At 43.0% G+C, this 16,644-nt stretch overlaps 1 protein-coding gene across 1 annotated transcript in view; it reads right to left on the bottom strand.

The window, feature by feature from the left end:
- LOC120054787 (C3 and PZP-like alpha-2-macroglobulin domain-containing protein 8) overlaps positions 1-16,644 on the bottom strand; it is a 49,254-nt gene that overhangs the window by 14,907 nt on the left and 17,703 nt on the right. Inside the window, exons 23-30 of the mRNA XM_039002410.1 lie at positions 16,459-16,510; positions 15,812-16,110; positions 14,304-14,529; positions 13,824-14,000; positions 12,898-12,979; positions 1,870-2,026; positions 1,710-1,784; positions 85-250 (exon numbers count right to left, since the gene is read on the bottom strand). Coding sequence (XP_038858338.1) covers positions 85-250; positions 1,710-1,784; positions 1,870-2,026; positions 12,898-12,979; positions 13,824-14,000; positions 14,304-14,529; positions 15,812-16,110; positions 16,459-16,510 — 1,234 coding nt within the window. The remainder of the gene's footprint in view (positions 1-84; positions 251-1,709; positions 1,785-1,869; positions 2,027-12,897; positions 12,980-13,823; positions 14,001-14,303; positions 14,530-15,811; positions 16,111-16,458; positions 16,511-16,644) is intronic.

The raw sequence follows: 16,644 nt of genomic DNA, 5'->3' as shown, positions 1-16,644 counted from the left end.
ATGAGGGAGAACAGTGGGTTAGTCATGTCAGCTTAGTGTTTCATATGAATTGGTAGGCAACCAAACTTCCTAACAGCTGAGTACCTTGTGTGATGGCCATGTGGTTGAGGCGTCGAAGGGCGAGGGTGGCGTAGGGGCTTCGTAACAGGGCCAGGGCGTAGGCAGACAGGGCTGTGGTGTACGGGTCATCAGCTGTGTATGTGTTACTCTCCAGGAAACCCTTTGCCTTGGCCACAGCAGTCTTCTCCTCCTGGGGAAGAGTACACATATTAATTTAAATAGACATAAACACAGGTGCACTAACACATGTCACACATATGTGTGCACAGAGACCAAACCTTCGTATGAGTGATGGATACACCTCTCTCCACAACTCCCTCCATCCCTCCGTATTCATCTTTCACTTAAGTCCGGCATATTTGATCTTTGCTGAGTGTTCAAGATCAGTCCTGTTCCAACTCATACTCCCCAACTCAGATGTGCTGCTTATCAAAAGGCAAATAAACATCGACTTTGCCATTAAAGGCAGGAGCTTTTCCAGATGTGCTCAAATGAGAGACCTCAACAGTCATTCACTTTAATCTGCCCAGTTACCTTTTAATTAACTGAATTTGGAAGGAAGAAGGAGTTTTGCTTTGATGTCAAGTATCCCTTTTCAGTTGGTATCAGTTTTAGAGGCCTGATTCTCCGGAGAGCCCTTCAGGATAGATAGGGAAGGATAGGAAGACTGGAAGAGGAGGGGGGTTTGGTGAAGGAGGAGGGAAATGGATGGAAGGGGAACTAGAGGGAAGAACTACCTTGTGAATACTTTGCGAAGAGCTGTGCCTGAATGAACAGAGAGCTGACACAATAACAATCTGGATTTTAACATTGGTATTGGCAACACACTCAATGTAGGACAAAGCATAAACATTACATGGACTCGGTCACTGTACACATAAACAGCAACATTCTTCTGCAACAATGACTTTGGCAGATAAAGAGCATTCCACACTTGGCCCTAAAATAAGGACACTGCTACCTTTCAATAGCCAAAGATCTCTTTTTACTAGAGCGACCATGACGGTGATCAAATGTTCAACTGCCAGTGTGTCCTATGGGTTGCCTCAATGCACACTGGAGAGAGTTCAACAGGTCGGTAAGCACGTCGTCAAGGGTTCAGCACCAGGGTAAGAGCATGGCGAGGTGACAGGAATGTGGCCGGGGTGTACTACCTTTCACAGGCATCCTTGTCTCTGCATGTCCTCCTCATAAATCTCTTGATGCAGTCAGCCAGGGATTAGATATTAAATTACAGCCACTAGAGCATAACAAAAATGAATGGGCTCTGTGCCAGGACATCCACATTTCCGACTGATGGGAATGTACCGGCACACACAGTCACACACACACACACACACACACACACACACACACACACACACACACACACACACACACACACACACACACACACACACACACACACACACACACACACACACACACACACACACACACACACACCCTATATCTGGGTGAGAGAGCTGTATTTACAAAAGTCTGGTATTAGGTCTGAGCCTGAAAGTTTAATTGAAAGTCCAATTTACACTAACATATGAATGTTAGGTTAAGATTCGCCCCTTGAGGAATACTGTGCTAAATAATACTGTTTGGGAGGTGAGGGTGTTTAATGGGAGAGGTCATGGTCCCCCCACTGATCCTCTTACCTCTGAAGTTATTCCTGTCTCCAGGAGGGCTGCAACCACGTATGCCGTCAACGAGATCTTTCCATGGATTCCTCCCTTTAGATGGAGAATAACACTGGTTAATGGTGCTTATGAAAACATGCACACGCACGCAGGAAGGCACGCGCACACACACACACACCTGCAAGTCTTTGTTGAGGATGCGTCCCATGGCGGGGAAGGAGCCTTCCTCTCTCTGGTGGTTGATGAGCCAGGCCTTGGCAGCTTGCAGCTCCTCTGGGTCAATGAAGATGAACCCACGAGACTGAGCAAAGGATTTCAACACAAACGCTGTCAGCCTGGAGAGGAGAGAGGAAGAGGGAAGAGACAGAGACAGCGAGAGAGAGAGAGAGAGAGAGAGAGAGCGAGAGAGAGAGAGAGAGAGAGAGAGAGAGAGAGAGAGAGAGAGACAGCGAGAGAGAGAGAGACAGAGACAGTGAGAGAGAGAGAGAGAGAGAGAGAGAGAGAGAGAGAGAGACACAGAGAGGGATTGGGTCTCTTTCAAGCATGTGCTGACATATCTTTCAAAAATACTTAGCAAACTTCACATCGGAGTTCACATAAACCATTTGAATGGGGTGAAATATTCCCTAACCAGTCACACCTTTTAAATCTCTCAACAGTAACAGGGATGAGTGAGATGGCAGCTGATACATGCCAAACTACACAGCACGTCATGCTGAGAAGATCAAACTACATCAAAATCCTGTCAGGCAAAAACAGACTAACTGACAGAGAGGGGGTTGGAGGGAGAGCAGATGAAGATGAAAGAGGGGAAGATGGAGGAGGAGTGGGAAAAGCGCATATTGCCACCACAGGATACAGCAGCTGTTCCGTCTCAAGAACAAGGAATTTCACAATACAAAATCAAGTATGTTTCTGCATGCCGGAATATCCCGTAAGCATTCTGAACTTATACAAACAGCCATCGCCAGGGTTGGCATTCCTAATCTCCAGCAACAGTGTGTGACCTGTAGTTTCTGAACTGGAATCACAGCGGGAACCACAGAGAAGAACTCAAGACCCACAGAGAGGCCAATGGTGATGACTGAGGGACCTGGCTAGGCTAATAAACACACATTCATACATAAACAACTGCCCTTCAGTAACCCCTGCACACAACGGCCAATGCTCTTCAATTACAGACTGGCATTCCATTACAGCATCCTCCCCAGAGCAACCAAGTGATGAGGCAAGCTGCTTACCATAAAAAGGTGAAATAAATAAATAAAACATGTGTGTTTTTCCCCCAAACATACATTTGGGCTGTAACTGAAGGAACAAACCAAGAGAGTAAGAAAAAACGCTCTCCCATAAACCACGGTACTAAATCTTCCCTTGCTGGGCCCTGGAAGTTATGTCTCCCCAGAGAGCCAGCAAGGATGGAGTCTTAAGCCGGCAGGAATTTTTATAATGTTAAGTAATATTGTGTCACCGGCTTTAACTGCCAGGCCCCAGGGAGAGGTGCTGGGTAGCGTATAGATGATTTAGTGTGTGAGGAAACGACAGAGACAGGGCTGCTTCCTCCACTCTGGCCCGCTGAAGTCCCTCCCTCCGGGCTTCCCCTCCCCTTGTATTGCAGTTTGGGGAGGTTGTTGACATGTTTTCTGGATAGCATGCAGAGGTCATTCAGAACAGCACACTGGAGCTGGATCCTGCAACGTCAATGCAAGTCCAAACCAAGGTTTTTATAACTGCCTACAGGAACGACCGAGACTTACTGACAAATACGGCCCATGTTAACAACTCCACAACATGATAAATTCCCTGGCTACTGGTTATTTTGATGCAGGTTTTATAAACATATTTATCGTTTGAGTAGCAGTTGTAAAACGTGGGGCATATGAAGTCCAAATAGACTGAGGTGAAGTCCAAAACAGAAGATCTTTTTTATCTTCAAAGTAAAGATAGTCAAAATGATAGTTTCTCAAAGTCAAAATGATAGTTCAAGTTCCTTAAAGTCTTGAAAGGCAGCAGATTATCCTGGTTCTCACACAGTCGTTACTGCAGGCAGTTTCAGTTTGAATGAAGGACAGAGTGCTCTGTTTGTGGTTAAACCACATGGATACACACACACCAGGGCTTCCATGGCAGGGTGTGTGAGGGGGGAGAGAAAGGGTTACCACATCCAAGCACAGAACAATAACAACCATTCTCCATTTCAACATGTAAACATCTATCAATTCAGCACCCAGTTATCTAAGATCTGGCTTGATAAAAACACCAAATTCCTGCTATAATCACCCAATGTTTGGCATTGGATTGGAAATAGATAGTTTAACAACACTGTAGATCAGTTCTCTCCATCTCTGCTATCCAATCCACTCTAGCCCCACTGCCAGATCAATCTCATTCACAGGGAAATACCTTGCCAGCCTCAACACGTCCCGTGTGTATCTAATCAGGCACCACTAACATAGTCTTGAAAACCAGACCCTAGGAACATTTGAAAATTGTGGGAGGCAACGCGGATATCTAGAGTGACTACCAATAATAGACCCACAGTGTGGAGCTGTGGAGCCCTCCATCGGGCTGCATATTTACCCCAGGCCAGGGTATTAAGTAGGCTACGGGGTTTGAGGGGGTGGAGGGTGGTGATGGTGGGGGTTCTGCAGATTACAGCAGCATGTGGCTCTCATTGGATCCAGACGGAGACAGGTATGCAAGCGATGCCGGAAGAGGGGCTGCCACGTCCGCTCCAGGCCCCACCACAACACCCCCACCTCCAATCCCGCAAAGATATGTTGATATATCCCAACACCACCCCCCTAAACACACACACACACACACCAGTGGTATCTGCATCTGCCTGAGAGGCAAGCAAGGGTTAGTGATGAGAACCAGCCCCTCCTCATCCTCAGCTTTGTGCCCCGAGGTCCTGTTCAACCCACAGGGACTGTTCAACCCACAGGGACAGGCACAGAGACCAGAACAGAGCAGAGCAAAGTAGAGTAGAGTAGAGCAGTGTAGAGCAGAGTAGAGTAGAGCAGAGTAGAGTAGACCAGAGTAGAGTAGACCAGAGTAGAGCAGAGTAGAGTAGACCAGAGTAGAGTAGACCAGAGTAGACCAGAGTAGAGCAGTGTAGAGCAGAGTAGAGCAGTGTAGAGTAGAGTAGAGCAGTGTAGAGTAGAGTAGAGCAGAGTAGAGTAGACCAGAGTAGAGTAGACCAGAGTAGAGCAGTGTAGAGCAGAGTAGAGCAGTGTAGAGTAGAGTAGAGCAGTGTAGAGTAGAGTAGAGCAGAGTAGAGCAGTGTAGAGCAGAGTAGACTAGAGCAGTGTAGAGCAGAGTAGAGTAGAGCAGAGTAGAGTAGACCAGAGTAGAGTAGACCAGAGTAGAGCAGAGTAGAGCAGTGTAGAGCAGAGCAGAGCAGAGTAGAGTAGACCAGAGTAGAGTAGAGTAGAGCAGAGTAGAGAAAAGTAGAGTAGAGTAGGGCTAAGTGCCTTGGCATCACCCAGACCCAGCATTAGCCTATGGAGACATTACTGCCCGTGTCATTATGTACAATCTTTTCATTAGGCCCTGCAATTTCCGCTTAGATACCATTTTACAACTGGATTACATTAACACTGCATTAAGAACGCTGTTTACCTGCCCATAAATGACCTGTACGAATGACTAACTCTGGAGGCCAAACAAAAGGTGGGTTGTTCTGACATATAAACACCAAGCTGATGGATTAATAAAGAGTTTGTTGCTACAGGTTTACATAAGGTTCAACATCTGTGTCCTGCCATGTTGCCCGTGGCTCCAAAACCGGCGCTTACACTATTATGACCGTTACACTTCATATCTTCTTAATATCCTCTTCCCGCATATGGAGGTTTCAAGGGTTTTCATGGAAAAGTTGAATGATATTACCAATTACACCAGAGCAGTGATTCAATTGTTTTGGACAAGACATGCACTAGTTCCAGTTTCTAGGGCATGTCGAAAGTCAAAATGCTTTTTTCGTTAAGTGGCCGAGCGCCTAGCAAGCTCCTGTGTCTCCAGTGGTAGTAGGGGACTGAGGAGGAGGTTGAGAGGGGGTGGGGGGGTAGTCAGTGTAGCCTACATACAGAGGTGCTACTTCGCCCCTGGGCCAAAACAAACAGGGGCCATTATGTTCCATATGCATTAACCCTCTTTAACAGCAAATAGCTTACTGGAGCCCCACGGCTGCCTTGGGAACCAATTAGAAGTTTGTGTATGATTCTCCTGGGTTTATTTAACCTACTGTTTCACAGTCTGAGCTCTATTAAATATCATAATACCCACATCAACTAATAAATCACCCTGAAGGTATGCAAGTGGCCCGAATATGCAAGCAGAACATTGGAGCCTCTCATTCGCTCCGTATTCACTATTCCAAATATTATGACATGGTCGTGGCCGCCTGCCTGCCTCCAGGGATGTGTAAACATTAAATAAACACTCAGCGAGCATAACTCAGACCGATTTAAACACAGGAATATGAGGGTAAGAATGTTGAACATGCGTATACAATGTTACTGATAAGAGCCCCCATTGTTTCTGCCAATAATCCATTTCAGGTCAGGGTAAGTGGAGGAGCAGTATGCAGTTTTAAACTATGTACCATCGGGAGTGAACTGACGTGCAGGATGTTAACCTAAGGAAAGAGTAGAGGACTTACTGAGGGATGTAAACCTAAGGAAAGAGTAGAGGACTTACTGAGGGATGTTAACCTAAGGAAAGAGTAGAGGACTTACTGAGGGATGTAAACCTAAGGAAAGAGTAGAGGACTTACTGAGGGATGTAAACCTAAGGAAAGAGTAGAGGACTTACTGAGGGATGTAAACCTAAGGAAAGAGTAGAGGACTTACTGAGGGATGTAAACCTAAGGAAAGAGTAGAGGACTTACTGAGGGATGTAAACCTAAGGAAAGAGTAGAGGACTTACTGAGGGATGTAAACCTAAGGAAAGAGTAGAGGACTTACTGAGGGATGTAAACCTAAGGAAAGAGTAGAGGACTTACTGAGGGATGTAAACCTAAGGAAAGAGTAGAGGACTTACTGAGGGATGTAAACCTAAGGAAAGAGTAGAGGACTTACTGAGGGATGTAAACCTAAGGAAAGAGTAGAGGACTTACTGAGGGATGTAAACCTAAGGAAAGAGTAGAGGACTTACTGAGGGATGTAAACCTAAGGAAAGAGTAGAGGACTTACTGAGGGATGTAAACCTAAGGAAAGAGTAGAGGACTTACTGAGGGATGTAAACCTAAGGAAAGAGTAGAGGACTTACTGAGGGATGTAAACCTAAGGAAAGAGTAGAGGACTTACTGAGGGATGTAAACCTAAGGAAAGAGTAGAGTACTTACTGAGGGATGTTAACCTAAGGAAAGAGTAAAGGACTTACTGAGGGATGTAAACCTAAGGAAAGAGTAAAGGACTTACTGAGGGATGTAAACCTAAGGAAAGAGTAGAGGACTTACTGAGGGATGTAAACCTAAGGAAAGAGTAGAGGACTTACTGAGGGATGTAAACCTAAGGAAAGAGTAGAGGACTTACTGAGGGATGTTAACCTAAGGAAAGAGTAGAGGACTTACTGAGGGATGTAAACCTAAGGAAAGAGTAGAGGACTTACTGAGGGATGTTAACCTAAAGAAAGAGTAGAGGACTTACTGAGGGATGTTAACCTAAGGAAAGAGTAGAGGACTTACTGAGGGATGTAAACCTAAGGAAAGAGTAGAGGACTTACTGAGGGATGTAAACCTAAGGAAAGAGTAGAGGACTTACTGAGGGATGTAAACCTAAGGAAAGAGTAGAGGACTTACTGAGGGATGTAAACCTAAGGAAAGAGTAGAGGACTTACTGAGGGATGTAAACCTAAGGAAAGAGTAGAGGACTTACTGAGGGATGTTAACCTAAGGAAAGAGTAAAGGACTTACTGAGGGATGTAAACCTAAGGAAAGAGTAAAGGACTTACTGAGGGATGTAAACCTAAGGAAAGAGTAGAGGACTTACTGAGGGATGTAAACCTAAGGAAAGAGTAGAGGACTTACTGAGGGATGTAAACCTAAGGAAAGAGTAGAGGACTTACTGAGGGATGTTAACCTAAGGAAAGAGTAAAGGACTTACTGAGGGATGTAAACCTAAGGAAAGAGTAAAGGACTTACTGAGGGATGTAAACCTAAGGAAAGAGTAAAGGACTTACTGAGGGATGTAAACCTAAGGAAAGAGTAAAGGACTTACTGAGGGATGTTAACCTAAGGAAAGAGTAGAGGACTTACTGAGGGATGTAAACCTAAGGAAAGAGTAGAGGACTTACTGAGGGATGTAAACCTAAGGAAAGAGTAAAGGACTTACTGAGGGATGTAAACCTAAGGAAAGAGTAAAGGACTTACTGAGGGATGTAAACCTAAGGAAAGACTAGAGGACTTACTGAGGGATGTAAACCTAAGGAAAGAGTAGAGGACTTACTGAGGGATGTAAACCTAAGGAAAGAGTAGAGGACTTACTGAGGGATGTAAACCTAAGGAAAGAGTAAAGGACTTACTGAGGGATGTAAACCTAAGGAAAGAGTAAAGGACTTACTGAGGGATGTAAACCTAAGGAAAGAGTAGAGGACTTACTGAGGGATGTAAACCTAAGGAAAGAGTAGAGGACTTACTGAGGGATGTTAACCTAAGGAAAGAGTAGAGGACTTACTGAGGGATGTTAACCTAAGGAAAGAGTAGAGGACTTACTGAGGGATGTAAACCTAAGGAAAGATTAGAGGACTTACTGAGGGATGTAAACCTAAGTGAAAGAGTAGAGGACTTACTGAGGGATGTAAACCTAAGGAAAGAGTAGAGGACTTACTGAGGGATGTAAACCTAAGTGAAAGAGTAGAGGACTTACTGAGGGATGTAAACCTAAGGAAAGAGTAAAGGACTTACTGAGGGATGTAAACCTAAGTGAAAAGTAAAGGACTTACTGAGGGATGTTAACCTAAGGAAAGAGTAGAGGACTTACTGAGGGATGTTAACCTAAGGAAAGAGTAGAGGACTTACTGAGGGATGTAAACCTAAGGAAAGAGTAGAGGACTTACTGAGGGATGTAAACCTAAGGAAAGAGTAGAGGACTTACTGAGGGATGTAAACCTAAGGAAAGAGTAGAGGACTTACTGAGGGATGTTAACCTAAGGAAAGAGTAGAGGACTTACTGAGGGATGTTAACCTAAGGAAAGAGTAGAGGACTTACTGAGGGATGTAAACCTAAGGAAAGAGTAGAGGACTTACTGAGGGATGTAAACCTAAGTGAAAGAGTAGAGGACTTACTGAGGGATGTAAACCTAAGGAAAGAGTAGAGGACTTACTGAGGGATGTAAACCTAAGTGAAAGAGTAGAGGACTTACTGAGGGATGTAAACCTAAGGAAAGAGTAGAGGACTTACTGAGGGATGTAAACCTAAGGAAAGAGTAAAGGACTTACTGAGGGATGTAAACCTAAGTGAAAAGTAAAGGACTTACTGAGGGATGTTAACCTAAGGAAAGAGTAGAGGACTTACTGAGGGATGTTAACCTAAGGAAAGAGTAAAGGACTTACGGAGGGATGTAAACCTAAGTGAAAAGTAAAGGACTTACTGAGGGATGTTAACCTAAGTGAAAAGTAAAGGACTTACTGAGGGATGTTAACCTAAGGAAAGAGTAGAGGACTTACTGAGGGATGTAAACCTAAGGAAAGAGTAGAGGACTTACTGAGGGATGTAAACCTAAGGAAAGAGTAGAGGACTTACTGAGGGATGTTAACCTAAGTGAAAAGTAAAGGACTTACTGAGGGATGTTAACCTAAGTGAAAAGTAAAGGACTTACTGAGGGATGTAAACCTAAGGAAAGAGTAGAGGACTTACTGAGGGATGTTAACCTAAGTGAAAAGTAAAGGACTTACTGAGGGATGTAAACCTAAGGAAAGAGTAGAGGACTTACTGAGGGATGTTAACCTAAGTGAAAAGTAAAGGACTTACTGAGGGATGTAAACCTAAGTGAAAAGTAAAGGACTTACTGAGGGATGTAAACCTAAGTGAAAAGTAAAGGACTTACTGAGGGATGTAAACCTAAGGAAAGAGTAAAGGACTTACTGAGGGATGTTAACCTAAGTGAAAAGTAAAGGACTTACTGAGGGATGTAAACCTAAGGAAAGAGTAAAGGACTTACTGAGGGATGTAAACCTAAGGAAAGAGTAAAGGACTTACTGAGGGATGTAAACCTAAGTGAAAAGTAAAGGACTTACTGAGGGATGTAAACCTAAGTGAAAAGTAAAGGACTTACTGAGGGATGTAAACCTAAGGAAAGAGTAAAGGACTTACTGAGGGATGTAAATCTAAGGAAAGAGTAAAGGACTTACTGAGGGATGTAAACCTAAGTGAAAAGTAAAGGACTTACTGAGGGATGTAAACCAAAGTGAAAAGTAAAGGACTTACTGAGGGATGTAAACCTAAGGAAAGAGTAAAGGACTTACTAAGAGATGTAAACCTAAATGAAAAGTAAAGGACTTACTGAGGGATGTAAACCTAAGTGAAAAGTAAAGGACTTACTGAGGGATGTAAACCTAAGGAAAGAGTAAAGGACTTACTGAGGGATGTAAACCTAAGGAAAGAGTAAAGGACTTACTGAGGGATGTAAACCTAAGTGAAAAGTAAAGGACTTACTGAGGGATGTAAACCTAAATGAAAAGTAAAGGACTTACTGAGTGATGTAAACCTAAGTGAAAAGTAAAGGACTTACTAAGAGATGTAAACCTAAATGAAAAGTAAAGGACTTACTGAGGGATGTAAACCTAAGTGAAAAGTAAAGGACTTACTGAGGGATGTAAACCTAGGTGAAAAGTAAAGGACTTACTGAGGGATGTAAACCTAAGGAAAGAGTAAAGGACTTACTGAGGGATGTAAACCTAAGTGAAAAGTAAAGGACTTACTGAGGGATGTTAACCTAAGTGAAAAGTAAAGGACTTACTGAGGGATGTAAACCTAAGGAAAGAGTAAAGGACTTACTGAGGGATGTAAACCTAAGTGAAAAGTAAAGGACTTACTGAGGGATGTAAACCTAAATGAAAAGTAAAGGACTTACTGAGTGATGTAAACCTAAGTGAAAAGTAAAGGACTTACTGAGGGATGTAAACCTAAGGAAAGAGTAAAGGACTTACTGAGGGATGTAAACCTAAGTGAAAAGTAAAGGACTTACTGAGGGATGTAAACCTAAATGAAAAGTAAAGGACTTACTGAGTGATGTAAACCTAAGTGAAAAGTAAAGGACTTACTAAGAGATGTAAACCTAAATGAAAAGTAAAGGACTTACTGAGGGATGTAAACCTAAGTGAAAAGTAAAGGACTTACTGAGGGATGTAAACCTAGGTGAAAAGTAAAGGACTTACTGAGGGATGTAAACCTAAGGAAAGAGTAAAGGACTTACTGAGGGATGTAAACCTAAGTGAAAAGTAAAGGACTTACTGAGGGATGTTAACCTAAGTGAAAAGTAAAGGACTTACTGAGGGATGTAAACCTAAGGAAAGAGTAAAGGACTTACTGAGGGATGTAAACCTAAGTGAAAAGTAAAGGACTTACTGAGGGATGTAAACCTAAATGAAAAGTAAAGGACTTACTGAGTGATGTAAACCTAAGTGAAAAGTAAAGGACTTACTGAGGGATGTAAACCTAAGTGAAAAGTAAAGGACTTACTGAGGGGTGTAAACTTAACTGAAAAGTAAAGGACTTACTGAGGGATGTAAACCTAAGGAAAGAGTAAAGGACTTACTGAGGGATGTAAACTTAAGTGAAAAGTAAAGGACTTACTGAGGGATGTAAACCTAAGTGAAAAGTAAAGGACTTACTGAGGGATGTAAACCTAAGTGAAAAGTAAAGGACTTACTGAGGGATGTAAACCTAAGGAAAGAGTAAAGGACTTACTGAGGGATGTTAACCTAAGTGAAAAGTAAAGGACTTACTGAGTGATGTAAACCTAAGGAAAGAGTAAAGGACTTACTGAGGGATGTTAACCTAAGTGAAAAGTAAAGGACTTACTGAGGGATGTAAACCTAAGTGAAAAGTAAAGGACTTACTGAGGGATGTAAACCTAAGTGAAAAGTAAAGGACTTACTGAGGGATGTAAACCTAAGTGAAAAGTAAAGGACTTACTGAGGGATGTAAACCTAAGTGAAAAGTAAAGGACTTACTGAGGGATGTAAACCTAAAGAAAGAGGAAAGGACTTACTGAGGGATGTAAACCTAAGGAAAGAGTAAAGGACTTACTAAGGGATGTAAACCTAAGTGAAAAGTAAAGGACTTACTGAGGGATGTAAACCTAAGTGAAAAGTAACGGACTTACTGAGGGATGTAAACCTAAGTGAAAAGTAAAGGACTTACTGAGGGATGTAAACCTAAGGAAAGAGTAAAGGACTTACTGAGGGATGTAAACCTAAGTGAAAAGTAAAGGACTTACTGAGGGATGTAAACCTAAGTGAAAAGTAACGGACTTACTGAGGGACGTTAACCTAAGTGAAAAGTAAAGGACTTACTGAGGGATGTAAACCTAAGTGAAAAGTAAAGGACTTACTGAGGGATGTAAACCTAAGTGAAAAGTAAAGGACTTACTGAGGGATGTAAACCTAAGTGAAAAGTAAAGGACTTACTGAGGGATGTAAACCTAAGTGAAAAGTAAAGGACTTACTGAGGGATGTAAACCTAAAGAAAGAGTAAAGGACTTACTGAGGGATGTAAACCTAAGGAAAGAGTAAAGGACTTACTAAGGGATGTAAACCTAAGTGAAAAGTAAAGGACTTACTGAGGGATGTAAACCTAAGTGAAAAGTAAAGGACTTACTGAGGGATGTAAACCTAAAGAAAGAGTAAAGGACTTACTGAGGGATGTAAACCTAAGGAAAGAGTAAAGGACTTACTAAGGGATGTAAACCTAAGTGAAAAGTAAAGGACTTACTGAGGGATGTAAACCTAAGTGAAAAGTAACGGACTTACTGAGGGATGTAAACCTAAGTGAAAAGTAAAGGACTTACTGAGGGATGTAAACCTAAGTGAAAAGTAAAGGACTTACTGAGGGATGTAAACCTAAGGAAAGAGTAAAGGACTTACTGAGGGATGTAAACCTAAGTGAAAAGTAACGGACTTACTGAGGGATGTAAACCAAAGTGAAAAGTAAAGGACTTACTGAGGGATGTAAACCTAAGGAAAGAGTAGATGACTTACCACATGCTTCCAGAGGAGTCCCTCTCTCCAAAGGCACTGTAGGATCCATCCTGGCGCTTATAGGTCAGCTGTCTCTGGTACCCTGGGATAGTACATGGGAGAGGGAATTATCGGGTTGATGCTAAAGCACTTTTTCATTAATATTGCTATCCAAACCAGTGCCCAGATTCACAAAACACTTACGCAAAAATGTAAGATTCTTAAGAAAAAAAATAAGAACTTCATAAGATAGTTTGTAACTGCAAATCCTCAACAATATCTTAAGATGTAATGATTTTCTTAAGAACTTCTCAAATATCTTCTTACAAATTGTCTTAAGATGTTTGTTGCTAAGCAACCATTCTAGCAATAGCAATCATGTTAGCGTATTTCTTACTGAGATTACTGTTCTAAAACATGTTCTTGGGTTTAAAATAATCAACACTGAAACATTCAGAGGAAGTCTGAGTGAATAAAACATGTTCAGTTGCTTTCCTGAGCTTTTTCCTCACTGCCCTGAGTTTAAGACAAGGGTTAAGGCTATCTTGGAATGAACAACATTTCCAATAACTTTATTTTCAAGAATCTAATTTCTTCTTAACTTTTTGCTTAAGGAGAAGAAACATAGGAAATAGCGCAATAACATTTCCAATAACCTTTTGAGGAATGGCAACTTTTCTTAACTTTCTTCTTAAGTCTATAGTTAAGGAAAAAAATGGCAGTTAAGAAGAAATTTCTTCCTAAGAAGGTTTTGTGAATCTGGGCCCTTGGTGAATATCAGAGAAACACTGTTTTAGAACTAAGTGGACAGTAAATGCATTGACTTTATAAGATGATCTTCACAGGGGTAACTGACATCACCCAACGGGAATATCTCAAGGTTCTCAAGGTAGGATTTGGCCCTAGGTCTCAAAGCCCTTGAACTACTTGATCTCTCCGGTGGTTACCTTGCAGCAAGTAGTCTGTGGCCTCAGCCTCCACCTCAGGGCTGAGCTGCCTGGTCTTCTGCAGGTACTTGAGGACAAAAACATTGGGGGCGAAGTGGATCATGTTCTGCTCCCCACAGCCGAAGGGCAGCCGCAGCAGCTTGTCCAGGTTGTTGAGGGTGGGGCCCATCACGTCTCCTGGCATATCACAAAACACAATACAGAAACTGTTCAGCAACACTGCTACACTGCCTCACATAAAGTTAGTTTCATTAAGATAACATCTCTTCTTCAACACAGCTGCAGGGTCAACAGTATTACAAATGGTAGGTTACAACTGTTCCATCAAATGTCATTCAGAGAGAAATGATTCATTCCAACTCTAATTAACCACACGGACAAGGTATGTCAAAGTGAATAGGAGGAGGAGAAGCAGACATTCAGATAATGGAAATGATAGGTCTTTAAGAAGGATGAGAAATAAATGGTGTCCCTCCTCACCTATCATGGAGGCAGTGGCGGTCTCAGAGCCAGGCACCACGTTGTGAGGGACGCCCAGGGTGAAGGCCTCGTTGTGGTTCTCATCAGAGTCCTCCTTCCTCCAGATCTTAAACTCACCCACCGAGCCCCAGCCCGTGGAGAAACCTATGTGACGCACCTGGCCAGGGAGGGGGCCAGACCACTGTAGGATCACCGACTCATTGGATGGCTGCAAACCATGTCCGACCTATCAGAGATCGATTTGAGAGATTTTAGGTTTTTGACTGGAGTGAAAGAGTGAAGTTGTCCCTAACCAATGATGCAGGGTCAGGTGTCTTTCATTGACCTAATGATTAGGATTGAGGGTAAGGTATCTGATTCTAAATCTGTGCTTAAGGGCAACTTCTACCTCGAGTACTGGTCAAACTCAGAGAGATAAACCAGGAGGTTGTAATTCAAATTCTATGGTTGTTACAACAATGTGTAGTGACCTGGTTTTTGCCAGGTTCAAATAAAAGCCTGACACGATATAAATGTGGTTCTGAATTTCACCCTGATTAAATGAATATCTAATAACATGATAGAAATAAGTGTTTGCTAATGCTGTATAGAGGAAGCCCCTGTGGCTTAAAGTCAATAGTAAAATACTGGAAGCCAATAAGATTCTACTTAAAAGCCATTTGGGTTGCTTTTGCATTTCAAATCCTAGGCACACATAAAGTCAATTTCCAAGAGTTGGCAACAGCAGTCTGCATCACCTTTTTCCTACATCCACTCAATCCGTAGTTCCAAATGAACAGATGGCACCCTGGGTATTTCTAGGCATTTTGTAATCACATTAAACCATAGACCATGCAGAGCTGAAAATGAAATGCAATCAGTCACTAGAAAAATAAATGAATCTTATTGGGCCATACTGGGTTCTAGTGCAAGGTTTTAATTGCTCCCTTTGGTGAATGGTACGAGGCTAATGCAGGGTTCAGGCCCGTGTGCCAGGCAGCGCCATGCGGACGCCACCGATCACAGAGTGTCCAGCCCGTTAAGCGTGACCTCACAAGCATGTCATTAAAAGTGGCGCCAGTCCTCTTGACTACACAGCCCCTGTGCCTGCCCAGTCGAACACTCCCTCTCTAACTTACTACCCCAACTCACTACTATACTCTACCTCAAGCCCTGACTTGCTGACAGACTGAGTGTCTGAGTGATTGTCTGAGTGATTGTCTGACTGTCTGACTGACTGACTGACTGTCTGTCTGTCTGTCTGTCTGTCTGTCTGTCTGTCTGTCTGTCTGTCTGTCTGTCTGTCTGTCTGTCTGTCTGTCTGTCTGTCTGTCTGTCTGTCTGTCTGTCTGTCTGTCTGTCTGTCTGTCTGTCTGATTGTCTGATTGTCTGACTGTGGCTCTTTGTTGGAGATGCCACAGTGGATCTGTATAGGATTCATATGAGGACACAAATCCCAGAACTCATTATATAGAATAGATGCTACAATAACCAAGAGAACGAGGCTTGACCACCCCCCCTCCTCTCACCTGCACCACACCACCCTTAAAGCTGACCCAGAAGCTGCGGAACTCATCCCAGGAGAGGATGCCCGGGGTGGGGGAGCTGGCCACTGGTTCACCCATCTTGCCCAGGGAGATCCAGGAGCGAGTGTTCTGTCTGCCCCCCAGTACAATCTCCAGCATCTCAGCACAGTCGTGGGGGCTGGGTGAGAGGGCAAAATGGGCATCGTTGTGGGTCTTCACTGCCACCTCAAAGTGAGTCATCTTGGCCGGCTTCTTTACGTACTGGTACTCATACTTGTTGGGTGTGGAGATGTGGATTCGCTCTGAGAATAGAAATGTCAGATTCACATTAAATTGTGGCCCAGTGCAGAAAATAAACCAGACTGTAGAGGCAGAAAGGTATTGGGTAACACTTAAAATCTATTTGCTCTTATACCCGTGTAGTACTAAAGTACAACATATATCAAATCAAATTGTATTGGTTACATACACATAGTGCTTTTAGTTCCGACAGTGCAGTAATATCTAACAAGTAATTTAACAATTCCACAACAACTACCTTATACACACAAATGTAAAGGGATGGAATAAGAATATGTACATATACGGATGAGCGATGGCCGAGCGGCATAGGCAAGATGCAATAGTCGCGCAAATAACTGTATACTGACCGTTGGGGCAGAAGAAGACACTGTAGGTGTACTGTCTGGGCAGGCCCTCTGGCTGTAGGGGGATAAACAACATGTTAGAGCTGACATCACTCTCTACTAATGACAGTACATGGTACAGCAGTACATGGTACAGCAAGCATCTGCTCCCCATCTCAGCTCTCTCCCCAGGCAGTCTCTCCCCTATTT

The sequence above is a fragment of the Salvelinus namaycush genome, chromosome 10 (assembly GCF_016432855.1).
Source record: "Salvelinus namaycush isolate Seneca chromosome 10, SaNama_1.0, whole genome shotgun sequence".
Taxonomy (NCBI): Eukaryota; Metazoa; Chordata; class Actinopteri; order Salmoniformes; family Salmonidae; genus Salvelinus; species Salvelinus namaycush.
The sequence above is the reverse complement of the archived record's forward strand: the minus strand, read 5'-3'. Positions and strand labels throughout refer to the sequence as shown.